The sequence below is a fragment of the Ranitomeya imitator genome, chromosome 1, assembly GCF_032444005.1.
Source record: "Ranitomeya imitator isolate aRanImi1 chromosome 1, aRanImi1.pri, whole genome shotgun sequence".
NCBI classification, from domain to species: Eukaryota; Metazoa; Chordata; class Amphibia; order Anura; family Dendrobatidae; genus Ranitomeya; species Ranitomeya imitator.
Window position 1 is genome coordinate 1213802289 of NC_091282.1, and position 15988 is coordinate 1213818276.

Sequence of the window (15988 nt, forward strand, 5' to 3'; positions counted from 1 at the left end):
CGGAGGAGGTGTGAGGTCGGGGTGCAGGCTCCGGGTTTGGGCAGGCAGCTCTAGGAGGCAGGGCTGGGAGGAGGTGTGATGTCGGAGGAGGTGTGAGGTCGGGGTGCAAGCTCCGGGTTTGGGCCGGCAGCTCTCTAGGAGGCAGGGCTGGGAGGAGGTGTGAGGCCGGAGGAGGTGTGAGGTCGGGGTGCAGGCTCCCGGTTTGGGCAGGCAGCTCTAGGAGGCAGGGCTGGGAGGAGGTGTGATGTCGGAGGAGGTGTGAGGTCGGGGTGCAGGCTCCGGGTTTGGGCAGGCAGCTCTAGGAAGCAGGGCTGGGAGGAGGTGTGAGGCCGGAGGAGGTGTGAGGTCGGGGTGCAGGCTCCGGGTTTGGGCAGGCAGCTCTAGGAGGCAGGGCTGGGAGGAGGTGTGATGTCGGAGGAGGTGTGAGGTCGGGGTGCAAGCTCCGGGTTTGGGCCGGCAGCTCTCTAGGAGGCAGGGCTGGGAGGAGGTGTGAGGCCGGAGGAGGTGTGAGGTCGGGGTGCAGGCTCCCGGTTTGGGCAGGCAGCTCTAGGAGGCAGGGCTGGGAGGAGGTGTGATGTCGGAGGAGGTGTGAGGTCGGGGTGCAGGCTCCGGGTTTGGGCAGGCAGCTCTAGGAAGCAGGGCTGGGAGGAGGTGTGAGGCCGGAGGAGGTGTGAGGTCGGGGTGCAGGCTCCGGGTTTGGGCAGGCAGCTCTAGGAGGCAGGGCTGGGAGGAGGTGTGATGTCGGAGGAGGTGTGAGGTCGGGGTGCAGGCTCCGGGTTTGGGCAGGCAGCTCTAGGAGGCAGGGCTGGGAGGAGGTGTGAGGCCGGAGGAGGTGTGAGGTCGGGGTGCAGGCTCCCGGTTTGGGCAGGCAGCTCTAGGAGGCAGGGCTGGGAGGAGGTGTGAGGCCGGAGGAGGTGTGAGGTCGGGGTGCAGGCTCCCGGTTTGGGCAGGCAGCTCTAGGAAGCAGGGCTGGGAGGAGGTGTGAGGCTGGAGGAGGTGTGAGGTCGGGGTGCAGGCTCCGGGTTTGGGCAGGCAGCTCTAGGAAGCACGGCTGGGAGGAGGTGTGAGGCCGGAGGAGGTGTGAGGTCGGGGTGCAGGCTCCGGGTTTGGGCAGGCAGCTCTAGGAGGCAGGGCTGGGAGGAGGTGTGAGGCCGGAGGAGGTGTGAGGTTGGAGGAGGTGTGAGGTCGGGGTGCAGGCTCCCGGTTTGGGCAGGCAGCTCTAGGAGGCAGGGCTGGGAGGAGGTGTGAGGCCGGAGGAGGTGTGAGGTCGGAGGAGGTGTGAGGTCGGGGTGCAGGCTCCCGGTTTGGGCAGGCAGCTCTAGGAAGCAGGGCTGGGAGGAGGTGTGAGGCCGGAGTGCAGGCTCCGGGTTTGGGCAGGCAGCTCTAGGAGGCAGGGCTGGGAGGAGGTGTGAGGCCGGAGGAGGTGTGAGGTCGGGGTGCAGGCTCCGGGTTTGGGCAGGCAGCTCTAGGAAGCAGGGCTGGGAGGAGGTGTGAGGTCGGGGTGCAGGCTCCGGGTTTGGGCAGGCAGCTCTAGGAAGCAGGGCTGGGAGGAGGTGTGAGGCCGGAGGAGGTGTGAGGTCGGGGTGCAGGCTCCGGGTTTGGGCAGGCAGCTCTAGGAGGCAGGGCTGGGAGGAGGTGTGAGGCCGGAGGAGGTGTGAGGTCGGGGTGCAGGCTCCGGGTTTGGGCAGGCAGCTCTAGGAGGCAGGGCTGGGAGGAGGTGTGAGGCCGGAGGAGGTGTGAGGTCGGGGTGCAGGCTCCCGGTTTGGGCAGGCAGCTCTAGGAGGCAGGGCTGGGAGGAGGTGTGAGGCCGGAGGAGGTGTGAGGTCGGGGTGCAGGCTCCGGGTTTGGGCAGGCAGCTCTAGGAGGCAGGGCTGGGAGGAGGTGTGAGGCCGGAGGAGGTGTGAGGTCGGGGTGCAGGCTCCGGGTTTGGGCAGGCAGCTCTAGGAGGCAGGGCTGGGAGGAGGTGTGAGGCCGGAGGAGGTGTGAGGTCGGGGTGCAGGCTCCGGGTTTGGGCAGGCAGCTCTAGGAGGCAGGGCTGGGAGGAGGTGTGAGGCCGGAGGAGGTGTGAGGTCGGGGTGCAGGCTCCGGGTTTGGGCAGGCAGCTCTAGGAGGCAGGGCTGGGAGGAGGTGTGAGGCCGGAGGAGGTGTGAGGTCGGGGTGCAGGCTCCGGGTTTGGGCAGGCAGCTCTAGGAGGCAGGGCTGGGAGGAGGTGTGATGTCGGAGGAGGTGTGAGGTCGGGGTGCAGGCTCCGGGTTTGGGCAGGCAGCTCTAGGAGGCAGGGCTGGGAGGAGGTGTGAGGCCGGAGGAGGTGTGAGGTCGGGGTGCAGGCTCCGGGTTTGGGCAGGCAGCTCTAGGAGGCAGGGCTGGGAGGAGGTGTGAGGCCGGAGGAGGTGTGAGGTCGGGGTGCAGGCTCCGGGTTTGGGCAGGCAGCTCTAGGAGGCAGGGCTGGGAGGAGGTGTGAGGCCGGAGGAGGTGTGAGGTCGGGGTGCAGGCTCCCGGTTTGGGCAGGCAGCTCTAGGAAGCAGGGCTGGGAGGAGGTGTGAGGCCGGAGGAGGTGTGAGGTCGGGGTGCAGGCTCCGGGTTTGGGCAGGCAGCTCTAGGAGGCAGGGCTGGGAGGAGGTGTGAGGCCGGAGGAGGTGTGAGGTCGGGTGCAGGCTCCGGGTTTGGGCAGGCAGCTCTAGGAGGCAGGGCTGGGAGGAGGTGTGAGGCCGGAGGAGGTGTGAGGTCGGGGTGCAGGCTCCGGGTTTGGGCAGGCAGCTCTAGGAGGCAGGGCTGGGAGGAGGTGTGATGTCGGAGGAGGTGTGAGGTCGGGGTGCAGGCTCCGGGTTTGGGCAGGCAGCTCTAGGAGGCAGGGCTGGGAGGAGGTGTGAGGCCGGAGGAGGTGTGAGGTCGGGGTGCAGGTTCCGGGTTTGGGCCGGCAGCTCTCTAGGAGGCAGGGCTGGGAGGAGGTGTGAGGCCGGAGGAGGTGTGAGGTCGGGGTGCAGGCTCCGGGTTTGGGCAGGCAGCTCTAGGAGGCAGGGCTGGGAGGAGGTGTGAGGCCGGAGGAGGTGTGAGGTCGGGGTGCAGGCTCCCGGTTTGGGCAGGCAGCTCTAGGAGGCAGGGCTGGGAGGAGGTGTGAGGCCGGAGGAGGTGTGAGGTCGGGGTGCAGGCTCCGGGTTTGGGCAGGCAGCTCTAGGAAGCAGGGCTGGGAGGAGGTGTGAGGCCGGAGGAGGTGTGAGGTCGGGGTGCAGGCTCCGGGTTTGGGCAGGCAGCTCTAGGAGGCAGGGCTGGGAGGAGGTGTGAGGCCGGAGGAGGTGTGAGGTCGGGGTGCAGGCTCCGGGTTTGGGCAGGCAGCTCTAGGAGGCAGGGCTGGGAGGAGGTGTGAGGCCGGAGGAGGTGTGAGGTCGGGGTGCAGGCTCCGGGTTTGGGCAGGCAGCTCTAGGAGGCAGGGCTGGGAGGAGGTGTGAGGCCGGAGGAGGTGTGAGGCCGGAGGAGGTGTGAGGTTGGAGGAGGTGTGAGGTCGGGGTGCAGGCTCCGGGTTTGGGCCGGCAGCTCTAGGAGGCAGGGCTGGGAGGAGGTGTGAGGCCGGAGGAGGTGTGAGGTCGGGGTGCAGGCTCCGGGTTTGGGCAGGCAGCTCTAGGAGGCAGGGCTGAGAGGAGGTGTGAGGCCGGAGGAGGTGTGAGGTTGGAGGTGTGAGGTCGGGGTGCAGGCTCCCGGTTTGGGCCGGCAGCTCTCTAGGAGGCAGGGTGTGAGGCCGGAGGAGGTGTGAGGCCGGAGGAGGTGTGAGGTCGGGGTGCAGGCTCCGGGTTTGGGCAGGCAGCTCTAGGAGGCAGGGCTGGGAGGAGGTGTGAGGCCGGAGGAGGTGTGAGGTCGGGGTGCAGGCTCCGGGTTTGGGCAGGCAGCTCTAGGAGGCAGGGCTGGGAGGAGGTGTGAGGCCGGAGGAGGTGTGAGGTCGGGGTGCAGGCTCCGGGTTTGGGCAGGCAGCTCTAGGAGGCAGGGCTGGGAGGAGGTGTGAGGCCGGAGGAGGTGTGAGGCCGGAGGAGGTGTGAGGTTGGAGGAGGTGTGAGGTCGGGGTGCAGGCTCCGGGTTTGGGCCGGCAGCTCTAGGAGGCAGGGCTGGGAGGAGGTGTGAGGCCGGAGGAGGTGTGAGGTCGGGGTGCAGGCTCCGGGTTTTGGCAGGCAGCTCTAGGAGGCAGGGCTGAGAGGAGGTGTGAGGCCGGAGGAGGTGTGAGGTTGGAGGAGGTGTGAGGTCGGGGTGCAGGCTCCCGGTTTGGGCCGGCAGCTCTCTAGGAGGCAGGGTGTGAGGCCGGAGGAGGTGTGAGGCCGGAGGAGGTGTGAGGTCGGGGTGCAGGCTCCGGGTTTGGGCCGGCAGCTCTAGGAGGCAGGGCTGGGAGGAGGTGTGAGGCCGGAGGAGGTGTGAGGTCGGGGTGCAGGCTCCCGGTTTGGGCCGGCAGCTCTAGGAGGCAGGGCTGGGAGGAGGTGTGAGGCCGGAGGAGGTGTGAGGTCGGGGTGCAGGCTCCGGGTTTGGGCCGGCAGCTCTAGGAGGCAGGGCTGGGAGGAGGTGTGAGGCCGGAGGAGGTGTGAGGTCGGGGTGCAGGCTCCCGGTTTGGGCAGGCAGCTCTAGGAGGCAGGGCTGGGAGGAGGTGTGAGGCCGGAGGAGGTGTGAGGTCGGGGTGCAGGCTCCGGGTTTGGGCTGGCAGCTCTCTAGGAAGCAGGGCTGGGAGGAGGTGTGAGGTTGGAGGAGGTGTGAGGTCGGGGTGCAGGCTCCGGGTTTGGGCTGGCAGCTCTCTAGGAAGCAGGGCTGGGAGGAGGTGTGAGGTTGGAGGAGGTGTGAGGTCGGGGTGCAGGCTCCGGGTTTGGGCTGGCAGCTCTCTAGGAGGCAGGGCTGGGAGGAGGTGTGAGGTTGGAGGAGGTGTGAGGTCGGGGTGCAGGCTCCGGGTTTGGGCAGGCAGCTCTAGGAGGCAGGGCTGGGAGGAGGTGTGAGGCCGGAGGAGGTGTGATGTCGGAGGAGGTGTGAGGTCGGGGTGCAGGCTCCGGGTTTGGGCCGGCAGCTCTAGGAGGCAGGGCTGGGAGGAGGTGTGAGGCCGGAGGAGGTGTGAGGTCGGGGTGCAGGCTCCGGGTTTGGGCAGGCAGCTCTAGGAGGCAGGGCTGGGAGGAGGTGTGAGGCCGGAGGAGGTGTGAGGCCGGAGGAGGTGTGAGGCCGGAGGAGGTGTGAGGTCGGGGTGCAGGCTCCGGGTTTGGGCAGGCAGCTCTAGGAGGCAGGGCTGGGAGGAGGTGTGAGGTTGGAGGAGGTGTGAGGTCGGGGTGCAGGCTCCGGGTTTGGGCCGGCAGCTCTCTAGGAGGCAGGGCTGGGAGGAGGTGTGAGGCCGGAGGAGGTGTGAGGTCGGGGTGCAGGCTCCGGGTTTGGGCCGGCAGCTCTCTAGGAGGCAGGGCTGGGAGGAGGTGTGAGGCCGGAGGAGGTGTGATGTCGGAGGAGGTGTGAGGTCGGGGTGCAGGCTCCGGGTTTGGGCCGGCAGCTCTCTAGGAGGCAGGGCTGGGAGGAGGTGTGAGGCCGGAGGTGTGAGGTCGGGGTGCAGGCTCCGGGTTTGGGCAGGCAGCTCTCTAGGAGGCAGGGCTGGGAGGAGGTGTGAGGCCGGAGGAGGTGTGATGTCGGAGGAGGTGTGAGGTCGGGGTGCAGGCTCCGGGTTTGGGCCGGCAGCTCTCTAGGAGGCAGGGCTGGGAGGAGGTGTGAGGCCGGGGAGGGATCAGAGGCACGGACACATCACTTCCTGGGCAGGCAGAGGGAGGCTGTGCGGGATTTGGAGGCTCCGGGCTCAGTTTTGGGGTGTGTGGAGGACTGGAGGTGAGATCATTGCACAGATGGTGACGTCACGTGTGCACGGGGCAGCAGGGGGTGACCCGGGTTGTGGGGGTGACCCGGGGCTTCAGGCTGCAGCACGTGTAGTAAACATATGGAACACATGGACCCCCACCCCTCCCCCTGCAACATTAACTCCTTCCCTGCTGCATAGTTCTCCATCATTAACCCTTTATTTCCTGCAGCTTTAACCCTTTCTTTGCAAATCTCGAACCTCTTTTCACTAACTCCTGTGCATTCTGTCCTACATCATAACAGCAGAAAATGTAAGGTGTGTGCGAAATGTGGAGACCTGACTACTGGGGGGCAGAACAGTGGAGCCCTGACTACTGGGGGGCAGGACAGTGGAGACCTGACTACTGGGGGGCAGAACAGTGGAGCCCCGACTACTGGGGGGCAGAACAGTGGAGCCCTGACTACTGGGGGGCAGGACAGTGGAGACCTGACTACTGGGGGGCAGAACAGTGGAGCCCCGACTACTGGGGGGCAGAACAGTGGAGACCTGACTACTGGGGGGCAGGACAGTGGAGACCTGACTACTGGGGGGCAGAACAGTGGAGCCCCGACTACTGGGGGGCAGAACAGTGGAGACCTGACTACTGGGGGGCAGGACAGTGGAGACCTGACTACTGGGGGGCAGGACAGTGGAGCCCCGACTACTGGGGGGCAGGACAGTGGAGCCCTGACTACTGGGGGGCAGGACAGTGGAGACCTGACTACTGGGGGGCAGGACAGTGGAGCCCTGACTACTGGGGGGCAGGACAGTGGAGACCTGACTACTGGGGGGCAGGACAGTGGAGACCTGACTACTGGGGGGCAGGACAGTGGAGACCTGACTACTGGGGGGCAGGACAGTGGAGACCTGACTACTGGGGGGCAGGACAGTGGAGACCTGACTACTGGGGGGCAGGACAGTGGAGACCTGACTACTGGGGGGCAGGACAGTGGAGACCTGACTACTGGGGGGCAGGACAGTGGAGACCTGACTACTGGGGGGCAGGACAGTGGAGACCTGACTACTGGGGGGCAGGACAGTGGAGACCTGACTACTGGGGGGCAGGACAGTGGAGACCTGACTACTGGGGGGCAGGACAGTGGAGACCTGACTACTGGGGGGCAGGACAGTGGAGACCTGACTACTGGGGGGCAGGACAGTGGAGACCTGACTACTGGGGGGCAGGACAGTGGAGACCTGACTACTGGGGGGCAGGACAGTGGAGACCTGAAGAGTGAAGACTACTTGGGGGGCAGAACAGTGATTCCCTGACTACTGGGGGGCAGAACAGTGATTCCCTGACTACTGGGGGGGAAGAACAGTGGAGCCCTGAAGAGTGAAGACTACTTGGGGGGCAGAACAGTGATTCCCTGACTACTGGGGGGCAGAACAGTGATTCCCTGACTACTGGGGGGCAGAACAGTGGAGCCCTGAAGAGTGAAGACTACTGGGGGGCAGAACAGTGATTCCCTGACTACTGGGGGGCAGAACAGTGGAGCCCTGACTACTGGGGGGCAGGACAGTGGAGACCTGAAGAGTGAAGACTACTTGGGGGGCAGAACAGTGATTCCCTGACTACTGGGGGGCAGAACAGTGGAGCCCTGAAGAGTGAAGACTACTGGGGGGCAGAACAGTGATTCCCTGACTACTGGGGGGCAGAACAGTGGAGCCCTGAAGAGTGAAGACTACTGGGGGGCAGAACAGTGATTCCCTGACTACTGGGGGGCAGAACAGTGGAGCCCTGAAGAGTGAAGACTACTGGGGGGCAGAACAGTGATTCCCTGACTACTGGGGGGCAGAACAGTGGAGCCCTGAAGAGTGAAGACTACTGGGGGGCAGAACAGTGATTCCCTGACTACTGGGGGGCAGAACAGTGGAGCCCTGACTACTGGGGGGCAGAACAGTGGAGCCCTGACTACTGGGGGGCAGAACAGTGGAGCCCTGACTACTGGGGGGCAGAACAGTGGAGCCCTGAAGAGTGAAGACTACTGGGGGGCAGAACAGTGATTCCCTGACTACTGGGGGGCAGAACTGTGGAGCCCTGACTACTGGGGGGCAGAACAGTGGAGCCCTGAAGAGTGAAGACTACTGGGGGGCAGAACAGTGATTCCCTGACTACTGGGGGGCAGAACAGTGGAGCCCTGAAGACGACTGGGGGACGGGACAGTGACGCCCTGACTACTGGAGGGGAAGAACATTAGAGCCCTGAAGACTACTGGGGGGCAGAACAGTGGAGCCCTGAAGACTACTGGGGGGCAGGACAGTGGAGCCCTGACTACTGGGGGCAGAACAGTGGAGCCCTGACTACTCGGGGGCAGAACAGTGAAACCTAGACTACTGGGGGGCAGAACAGTGGAGCCCTGAAGAGTGAAGACTACTGGGGGACGGGACAGTGGAGCCCTGAGTACTGGGGGGCAGAACAGTGGAGCCCTGACTACTGGGGGACGGGACAGTGGAGCCTTGAAGACTACTGGGGGGCAGGACAATGACGCCCTGACTACTGGGGGGGAAGAACAGTAGAGCCCTAAAGACTACTGGGGGCAGGACAGTGGAGCCCTGAAGACTACTGGGGGGCAGAACAGTGGAGCCCTGAAGACTACTGGGGGACGGGACAGTGGAGCCCTGACTACTGGGGGGCAGAACAGTGGAGCCCTTACTACTGGGGGACGGGACAGTGGAGCCTTGAAGACTACTGGGGGGCAGGACAGTGATGCCCTGATTCTAGGGTGGCAGGACAGTGACGCCCTGACTACTGGGGGGGCAGAACAGTAGAGCCCTGAAGACTACTCGGGGCAGGACAGTGGAGCCCTGACTACTGGGGGGCAGGACAGTGACGCGCTGGCTACTCGGGGGGCAGAACAGTAGAGCCCTGAAGACTACTGGGGGCCGGACAGTGACGCCCTGACTACTGGGGGGCAGGACAGTGGAGCCCAGAAGACTACTAGGGGCAGGACAGTGGAGCCCTGAAGACTACTGGGTGGCAGGACAGTGACACCCTGACTACTGGGTGGCAGGGCAGTGACACCCTGACTACTGGGTGGCAGGACAGTGGCGCCCTGACTACTGGGGGGCAGAACAGTGGAGCCCTGAAGACTACTGGGGGCAGGATAGTGGTGCTCTGAAGACTACTGGGGGGCAGGACAGTGGAGCCCTGAAGACTACTGGGGGGCAGGATAGTAGTACCCTGAAGACTACTGGGGGGCAGGATAGTGGTGCCCTGAAGACTACTGGGGGGCAGGATAGTGGTACCCTGAAGACTACTGAGGGGCAGGACAGTGACGCCCTGACTACTGGGTGGCAGGACAGAGACGCCCTGGCTACTGGGGGGGCAGAACAGTAGAGCCCTGAAGACTACTCGGGGCAGGACAGTGAAGCCCTGAAGACTACTGGGGGCCGGACAGTGACGCCCTGACTACTGGGGGGCAGGACAGTGACACCCTGACTACTGGGGGGTAGAACAGAAGAGCCCTGAAGACTACTGGGGGGCGGGACAGTGGAGCCCTGAAGACTACTGGGGGGCAGGACAGTGACGGCCTGACTACTGGGGGGCAGGACAATGACGCCCTGACTACTGGGGGGGAAGAACAGTAGAGCCCTGAAGACTACTGGGGGGCAGGATAGTGGTGCCCTGAAGACTACTGGGGGGCATGACAGTGGAGCCCTGAAGACTACTGAGGGGCAGGACAGTGACGCCCTGACTACTGGGTGGCAGGACAGAGACGCCCTGGCTACTGGGGGGGCAGAACAGTAGAGCCCTGAAGACTACTGGGGGGCAGGATAGTGGTGCCCTGAAGACTACTGGGGGGCAGGACAGTGAAGCCCTGAAGACTACTGGGGGCCGGACAGTGACGCCCTGACTACTGGGTGGCAGGACAGAGACGCCCTGGCTACTGGGGGGGCAGAACAGTAGAGCCCTGAAGACTACTGGGGGGCGGGACAGTGGAGCCCTGAAGACTACTGGGGGGCAGGACAGTGACACCCTGACTACTGGGGGGTAGAACAGTAGAGCCCTGAAGACTACTGGGGGGCAGGACAGTGGAGCCCTGAAGACTACTGGGTGGCAGGACAGTGACACCCTGACTACTGGGTGGCAGGACAGTGGCGCCCTGACTACTGGGGGGCAGAACAGTGGCGCCCTGAAGACTACTGGGGGCAGGATAGTGGTGCTCTGAAGACTACTGGGGGGCAGGACAGTGGAGCCCTGAAGACTACTGGGGGGCAGGATAGTAGTACCCTGAAGAATACTGGGGGGCAGGATAGTGGCGCCCTGAAGACTACTGGGGGCAGGATAGTGGTACCCTGAAGACTACTGGGGGGCAGGATAGTGGAGCCCTGAAAACTACTGGGGGGCAGGATAGTGGCACCCAGAAGACTACTGCGGGGCAGGACAATTACACGCTCAATCTTGAGGTGTATGTGGTGCCCTCTGAAAAATTTTGTGATGTCCACCCTGCACCATTGGAGCGGGGCCGTTGTTTTTGGGGCACTTACTCTCATTTCGTCTCCAGGGCACCTGGTCAATCGAGGCTTCATCTTCGGCTGGGATGGGTCCCGGGGAGGATGAAGTTTTGGAGGGAGAGGAGCTGAGTGATGAGGAGGGGGCTCGCAACTGGACCCCCCAAGAAAAAGCTCTACATGAAGCCAAAGTGAAGGCGAAGGCTAAGCGTCGCATCCGCCGGACATCATCCCGTGATTCCACCAGGGAATCTGAAAGCGCAGACCACCAAGCAGAGCCCATCAGCCCTCGAGAGAAGGGGAATGACAGAAAGTCACGAATGGGCAAAGGGCGAGGACTCCCCAAGAAAGGTACAAAGTGGACTACTATTGGCTGATAAGGAATGATGTAAGGGGCAGTGGGGAGGGAAGGGGCCCAGACAGTAGATGTGGAGGTGGTTATTGGCAATGGGTGGCGGATGCCACAAGTGGAAGTGGTCAGTGTCCAGGAGCAGCTGGTGTTGTGGAGTAGAAGTGGTCAGTGTCCAGGATGGGATGCTGTGATGGAGTAGAAGTGGTCAGTATCCATGATCAGATGCCGTGATGGAGTAGAAGTGGTCAGTGTTCAGGATCGGATGCCGTGATGGAGTGAAAGTGGTCAGTGTTCAGAATGACCTGGTGTTGTAAATTAGAAGTGGTCAGTGTCCAGGATCAGATGCTGTGGTGGAGTAGAAGTGGTCAGTGTTCAGGATCAGATGCTGTGAAGGAGTCGAAGTGTTCAGGATCAGATGCCGTGATGGAGTGAAAGTGGTCAGTGTTATGAATGACCTGGTGTTGTGAATTAGAAGTGGTCAGTGTCCAGGATCGGATGCTGTGGTGGAGTAGAAGTGGTCGGTGTGCATGATCAGATACCGTGATGGAGTAGAAGTAGTCAGTGTTCAGGATCAGATGCTGTGAAGGAGTCGAAGTGTTCAGGATCAGATGCCGTGATGGAGTGAAAGTGGTCAGTGTTATGAATGACCTGGTGTTGTGAATTAGAAGTGGTCAGTGTCCAGGATCGGATGCTGTGGTGGAGTAGAAGTGGTCGGTGTGCATGATCAGATACCGTGATGGAGTAGAAGTAGTCAGTGTTCAGGATCAGATGCCGTGATGGAGTAGAAGTCGTCAGTGTTAAGGATTAGATGCTTTACTGGAGTAGAAGTAGTCAGTGTCAAGGATCGGCTGCTGTAGTGGAGTAGTAGTGGTCATTGTCCAGGATCGGATGCTGTACTGGAGTAGAAGTGGTCAGTGTCAAGGATCAGCTACTGTGGTGGTGTAGAAGTGGTCAGTGTCCATGATCAAATGCCGTGATGGAGTAGAAGTGGTCAGTGTTGAGGATCAGATACCGTGATGGAGTAGAAGTGGTCAGTGTTCAGGATCAGATGAAGTAGAAAAAGTCAGTGTTAACAATCAGAAGCTTTACTGGAGTAGAAGTAGTCAGTGTCAAGGATTGATTGCTGTGGGGGAGTAGTAGTGGTCATTGTCTAGAATTGGATGCTTTACTGGAGTAGAAATGGTCAGAGTCCAGGAATGGATGCCACGGTGTAATAGAAGTGGTCAGTGTCTAGACTTGGATGCCATATGGTGCAGAAGTGGTCAGTGTCGAGAATAATTGGATTGAAGGATTGGATGCCTTGGTGGAGTAGAAGTGGACCATGGGTTGGAGAAGCAGTCAATGTTCTTTGGTTAAGTTTCTAGGGTCTAGAAAGATATTGGGAGGCGATTGATGGCATGAAGGACATTATAATGTGGATGTTTCTGTAGGAGGTGCTGGTGGAAAAGGTGTCTGGGGAGCTCCAGGACAAGTCTACACCTACCAGGAACCTGACGCTCGAGACCCCAATTATGATGAAGCAGCTCAGGTAATAGCAGTGCTCGCATGACTGGAAGACAGGGAGATGGGGGAGGACAGGGTGACACTGAAGATGCACAGGTAGAACCCTTCATAGATGACAGGGTGGTTCAAGGAGAGCAAGGGAAGATATTCAGGATTGTAGGTTGTGTGGTCTCCCAATGTACAGAAGGAAGGAGGATGGTCACATTAGTGGAGGGGGACATAAGAGGGTGGAGATGCCTTCATACTATGGTTTACCAGGGTCATTGCCTAGTAATGGGTACAAGATAGTTATTGATATCTAATGACGGAAGCGAGAACAAAGCATTGAACGTATTGACTGTGTCCACCATGTGAGGTTTATAAGGCATAGTAGGATCATGAGAAGACAGCAGATCTCCCAAGAGAACCGACTTTGTAGTTGGTGTGTTTATGATGAAATGTCCGTGTGTCCGTCAGTCACTGGGCTCACTTAACAGGGGGACACGGTATATCAGAAGGTGATCCCAGAGATGGATGAGAGCGGAATGCAGAAGACGGTGCAGCCCGTGGTGAAGGAATACTTTGAGCATGGAGACACTGAGGAGGTTCTAGTAAGTATCTGGCCATGTATTATGTGGTGGCCTAGTCTGTAGCAAGTAGACTCACAACTGAAGTTGTATTTTTGATTGCAGGCTCTTCTGCAGGAGTTGAATTTGGGGAGTCAGAGTTCTGGGGTTCCCCGTCTTGCAGTTTCACTGTCCCTGGAAGGCAAAGCTAGTCACCGTGAGCTAACTTCTCGCCTCTTGTGTGATCTGTGTAAAGTCTTGTCTGAAGAGAACATGGCCCAGGCCTTTGACAGATTGCTGACTGACCTCCCTGACCTCATCCTGGACACTCCTGAGGCTCCACAGGTAATGACAATATGCCGGATGCTGATGCGGGCATCACCCTACCATATCGGTCGCCCTCTCTGCTGCCCGTGGTTTGTGCACTGGCAGGATGTTCACATTGCAGCGGGCCATGTCTGATACTTCGTGTTGTCTTGCAGATGCTGGGACAGTTTATTGCCCGTGCGGTTGCTGATCATGCTTTGCCATTAGATTTTCTGGATCGCTACAAGGGACGAGTTGACTGTGAGCAAGCACGGTGAGAGGGCTGGTGGAAATGGCGGGAATGATGCATGTCAGCAGGCAGGGTCATCGCAAGGCAGGGCCTGTCCTCTTTTACAAAATGTGTCTCTTCTCTCCTGTTACTGACTGACTTATAATTACTCTGTCGGAGACATTTACTTGTCATACCATTGCTCTTCCTGCCACAACTGCAGGAGATATACCCCACATAGTGACCCGGAGTTACTAAATTGGGTGTTTGTGCTTCACCACCCTGTCTCCATGGCCACCTCACATCCATGCTCCTTCTCCCTCTTCTCACTGCTCTCGACAGGTTTTCTCAGGTTTTCTCAGGTTTTCACGCTGTCCCTCGATGCTGATGATATCCATGTGTTTTGCTCCCCTTTCTGCTCTTCTCGCCCTGTCTCAGTTCCTCATTCCTTCCATCCCTGCCCCTTCCCCTCTTCTCACTCCTCTCGTCGGGTTTTCTCAGGTTCTCATGTTGTCCCTCCATCTTGTGTTTTGCTCCCCTTTCTGCTCTTCTCGCCCTGTCTCAGTTCCTCATTCCTTCCTTCCCTGCTCCTTCTCCTCATTCCCTCCATCCCTGCCCCTTCTCCCTCTTTTCTCTCCTATCGTCGGGTTTTCTCAGGTTCTCATGTTGTCCCTCCATCTTGTGTTTTGCTCCCCTTTCTGCTCTTCTCATCCTGTCTCAGCTCCTCATTCCTTCCTTCCCTGCTCCTTCTCTTCATTCCTTCCATCTTTGTGCCTTCTCCCTCTTCTCACTCCTCTCATCCAGTTTTCTCATGTTGTCCCTCCATCTTGTGTTTTGCTCCTCTTTCTGATCTTCTCATCCTATCTCAGCTCCTCATTCCTCCACTGCTCCTTCTCCTCATTCCTTTCATCCCTGCTCCTTCTCCGTCTCCTCATTCCTCTCGTCCGGTTTTCTCATGTTCTCTTGCATTCTGGCTCCATGCTGATGATATCCATCGTGTTCAGCTTCCCTTTCTGCTCTTCTCATCCTGTCTCAGCTCCTCATTCCTTCCTTCCCTGCTCCTTCTCATTCCTTCCTTCCCTGCTCCTTCTCTTCATTCCTTCCATCCCTGTGCCTTCTTCCTCTTCTCACTCCTCATCCATGTTTTGCTCCTCTTTCTGCTCTTCTCATCCTGTCTCGGCTCCTCATTCCTTCCATCCCTGCTCCTTCTCCGTCTTCTCATTCCTCTCGTCCGGTTTTTTCATGTTCTCTTGCATTCTGGCTCCATTCTGATGATATCCATTGTGTTCTTCTTCCCTTTCTGCTCTTCTCATCCTGTCTCGGCTCCTCATTCCTTCCATCCTTGGTCCTTCTCTCTCACCCCACTCCTCTCGTCACGTTTTCTGATGTAATCTCACGCTGTCTCTTGCGGTTCCTCCTCACAGGGCAGCTTTGGACCGTGCCGCAGTGTTATTAAGAATCAAGAGGGAAATTATCCGATTGGACAATGTGTGGGGTGTTGGTGGGGGACAGAGACCTGTTAAACACCTTATTAAGGAGGTAAGAGCCATGGTTGGAGGTTCCCTCTTCCTGGCTGGTCCTGAGATGTCATGGATGTGTCTTCTTTCAGATGAACTTGATCCTGCAGGAGTTTTTGGTTTCTGGACAAGTGTCTGAGACGGAGCGATGCTTGCAGGAGTTGGAGGTGCCACATTTCCACCATGAGCTTGTCTATGAGGTATTGATATCTGTATCTCTGTGATGTGATGTCGTTACTCAGAAGATGCGATATGGTGAGGGTCTGGGGAAGAGGTGGTATTTCTCTTACTTTCCTCATCCCGGTGTCTCTTCATTTACAGGCTGTGGTTATGGTGCTGGAAGGCTCTGCTGAAGGCCATGTCCTGAAGGTGGTGAAGCTGCTGAAAGCTTTATGGGAGAGCGGCCTGATCACCCTGGACCAGATGAACCGGGTACTGCTCTGGTCGCTTATATGTCTGTATGTATCATATTTTGGTGCCATTCTCACTGTCCGGTGTCATCCAGGGCTTCCAGCGTGTGTACTCGGAGCTGCCGGACCTCACCCTAGATGTCCCGTTAGCCCACAACATGATGGAGAAGTTAGTAGATCTGTGCTACAAGGAGGGAGTGATTACCCAACAGCTGCTGGACCAGTGTCCCTCCAGGTGAGTGCTCCTCTTTAGAGCTGACCTGTGGACAGTTTGAGTTGTGCTTTATGGTAAAATTAGGGTAGACAACACATTAACCCTTTTGTTCTTCACTCTTGTCTACTACAGGGGCCGCAAACGCTTTGTGAGTGAGGGAGATGGCGGGCTTATTAAACAGTGACTTCACCCTGAAGTAACTGACGCTTCTGAGGGATCACAGGGCTCTCCGGGGAACATGTCATGACGATCAGTTTATCCAAAATAAAGAATGGAAAGCTGAGTACAGCCGTCTGGTGTTTGATTGTATAGAGATATTATTCAGACATTGGGGCACCTAAAGTCAAGTGTACGAGCTTATAAATGAGAGATCGCTCAAGCTCTGCCCAAAGTAGCTGCTGAGGCCTTGTAGGAGCTCATTAGAAGCTGCAGTCAGCAGAGCACTAGAGTAAGGATCGTCCAGCCGCTCTTCTGGTGTCGCTGTGTAATCATCTTTCCAGACCTGGGGAAGGGCTTGGTTGTTGATAACTCTGCTGGTTGTGGCAGGGAGGACATTAAACTGAATATTGATGGAGCACCAGGTGGTGCTCACTCACCACTAACTTCATAGACATATTATAAGAATAA

At 59.4% G+C, this 15988-nt stretch overlaps 1 protein-coding gene across 2 annotated transcripts; it reads left to right on the forward strand.

Moving 5' to 3' along the window:
* The first annotated feature begins 5040 nt into the window (after positions 1-5040).
* Positions 5041-15644, forward strand: LOC138657303 (programmed cell death protein 4-like). Of its 2 annotated transcripts, none has more exons than XM_069744998.1 (11): positions 5041-5820; positions 10339-10636; positions 12068-12165; positions 12617-12730; positions 12812-13030; positions 13168-13265; positions 14645-14759; positions 14830-14937; positions 15059-15169; positions 15243-15382; positions 15494-15644. In XM_069744998.1, exons 2-11 carry the CDS (start codon positions 10375-10377, stop codon positions 15543-15545), a joined length of 1317 nt encoding a protein of 438 aa, XP_069601099.1. In that variant the 5' UTR covers positions 5041-5820; positions 10339-10374; the 3' UTR covers positions 15546-15644. The 2 variants fall into 2 exon arrangements, with proteins under 2 accessions (XP_069601099.1, XP_069601100.1); XM_069744999.1 differs by having other exon boundaries at positions 5610-5636.
* Positions 15645-15988: the final 344 nt, after the last annotated feature.

What these genes read in the sequence shown, in the direction of transcription:
- LOC138657303 (XM_069744999.1), top strand. An exon ending in GAGACACTGAGGAGGTTCTA is followed by an intron (nt 12,731 to 12,811) that starts GTAAGTATCTGG and finishes TTTTGATTGCAG; the next exon opens with GCTCTTCTGCAGGAGTTGAA. An exon ending in TTAAACACCTTATTAAGGAG is followed by an intron (nt 14,760 to 14,829) that starts GTAAGAGCCATG and finishes GTCTTCTTTCAG; the next exon opens with ATGAACTTGATCCTGCAGGA.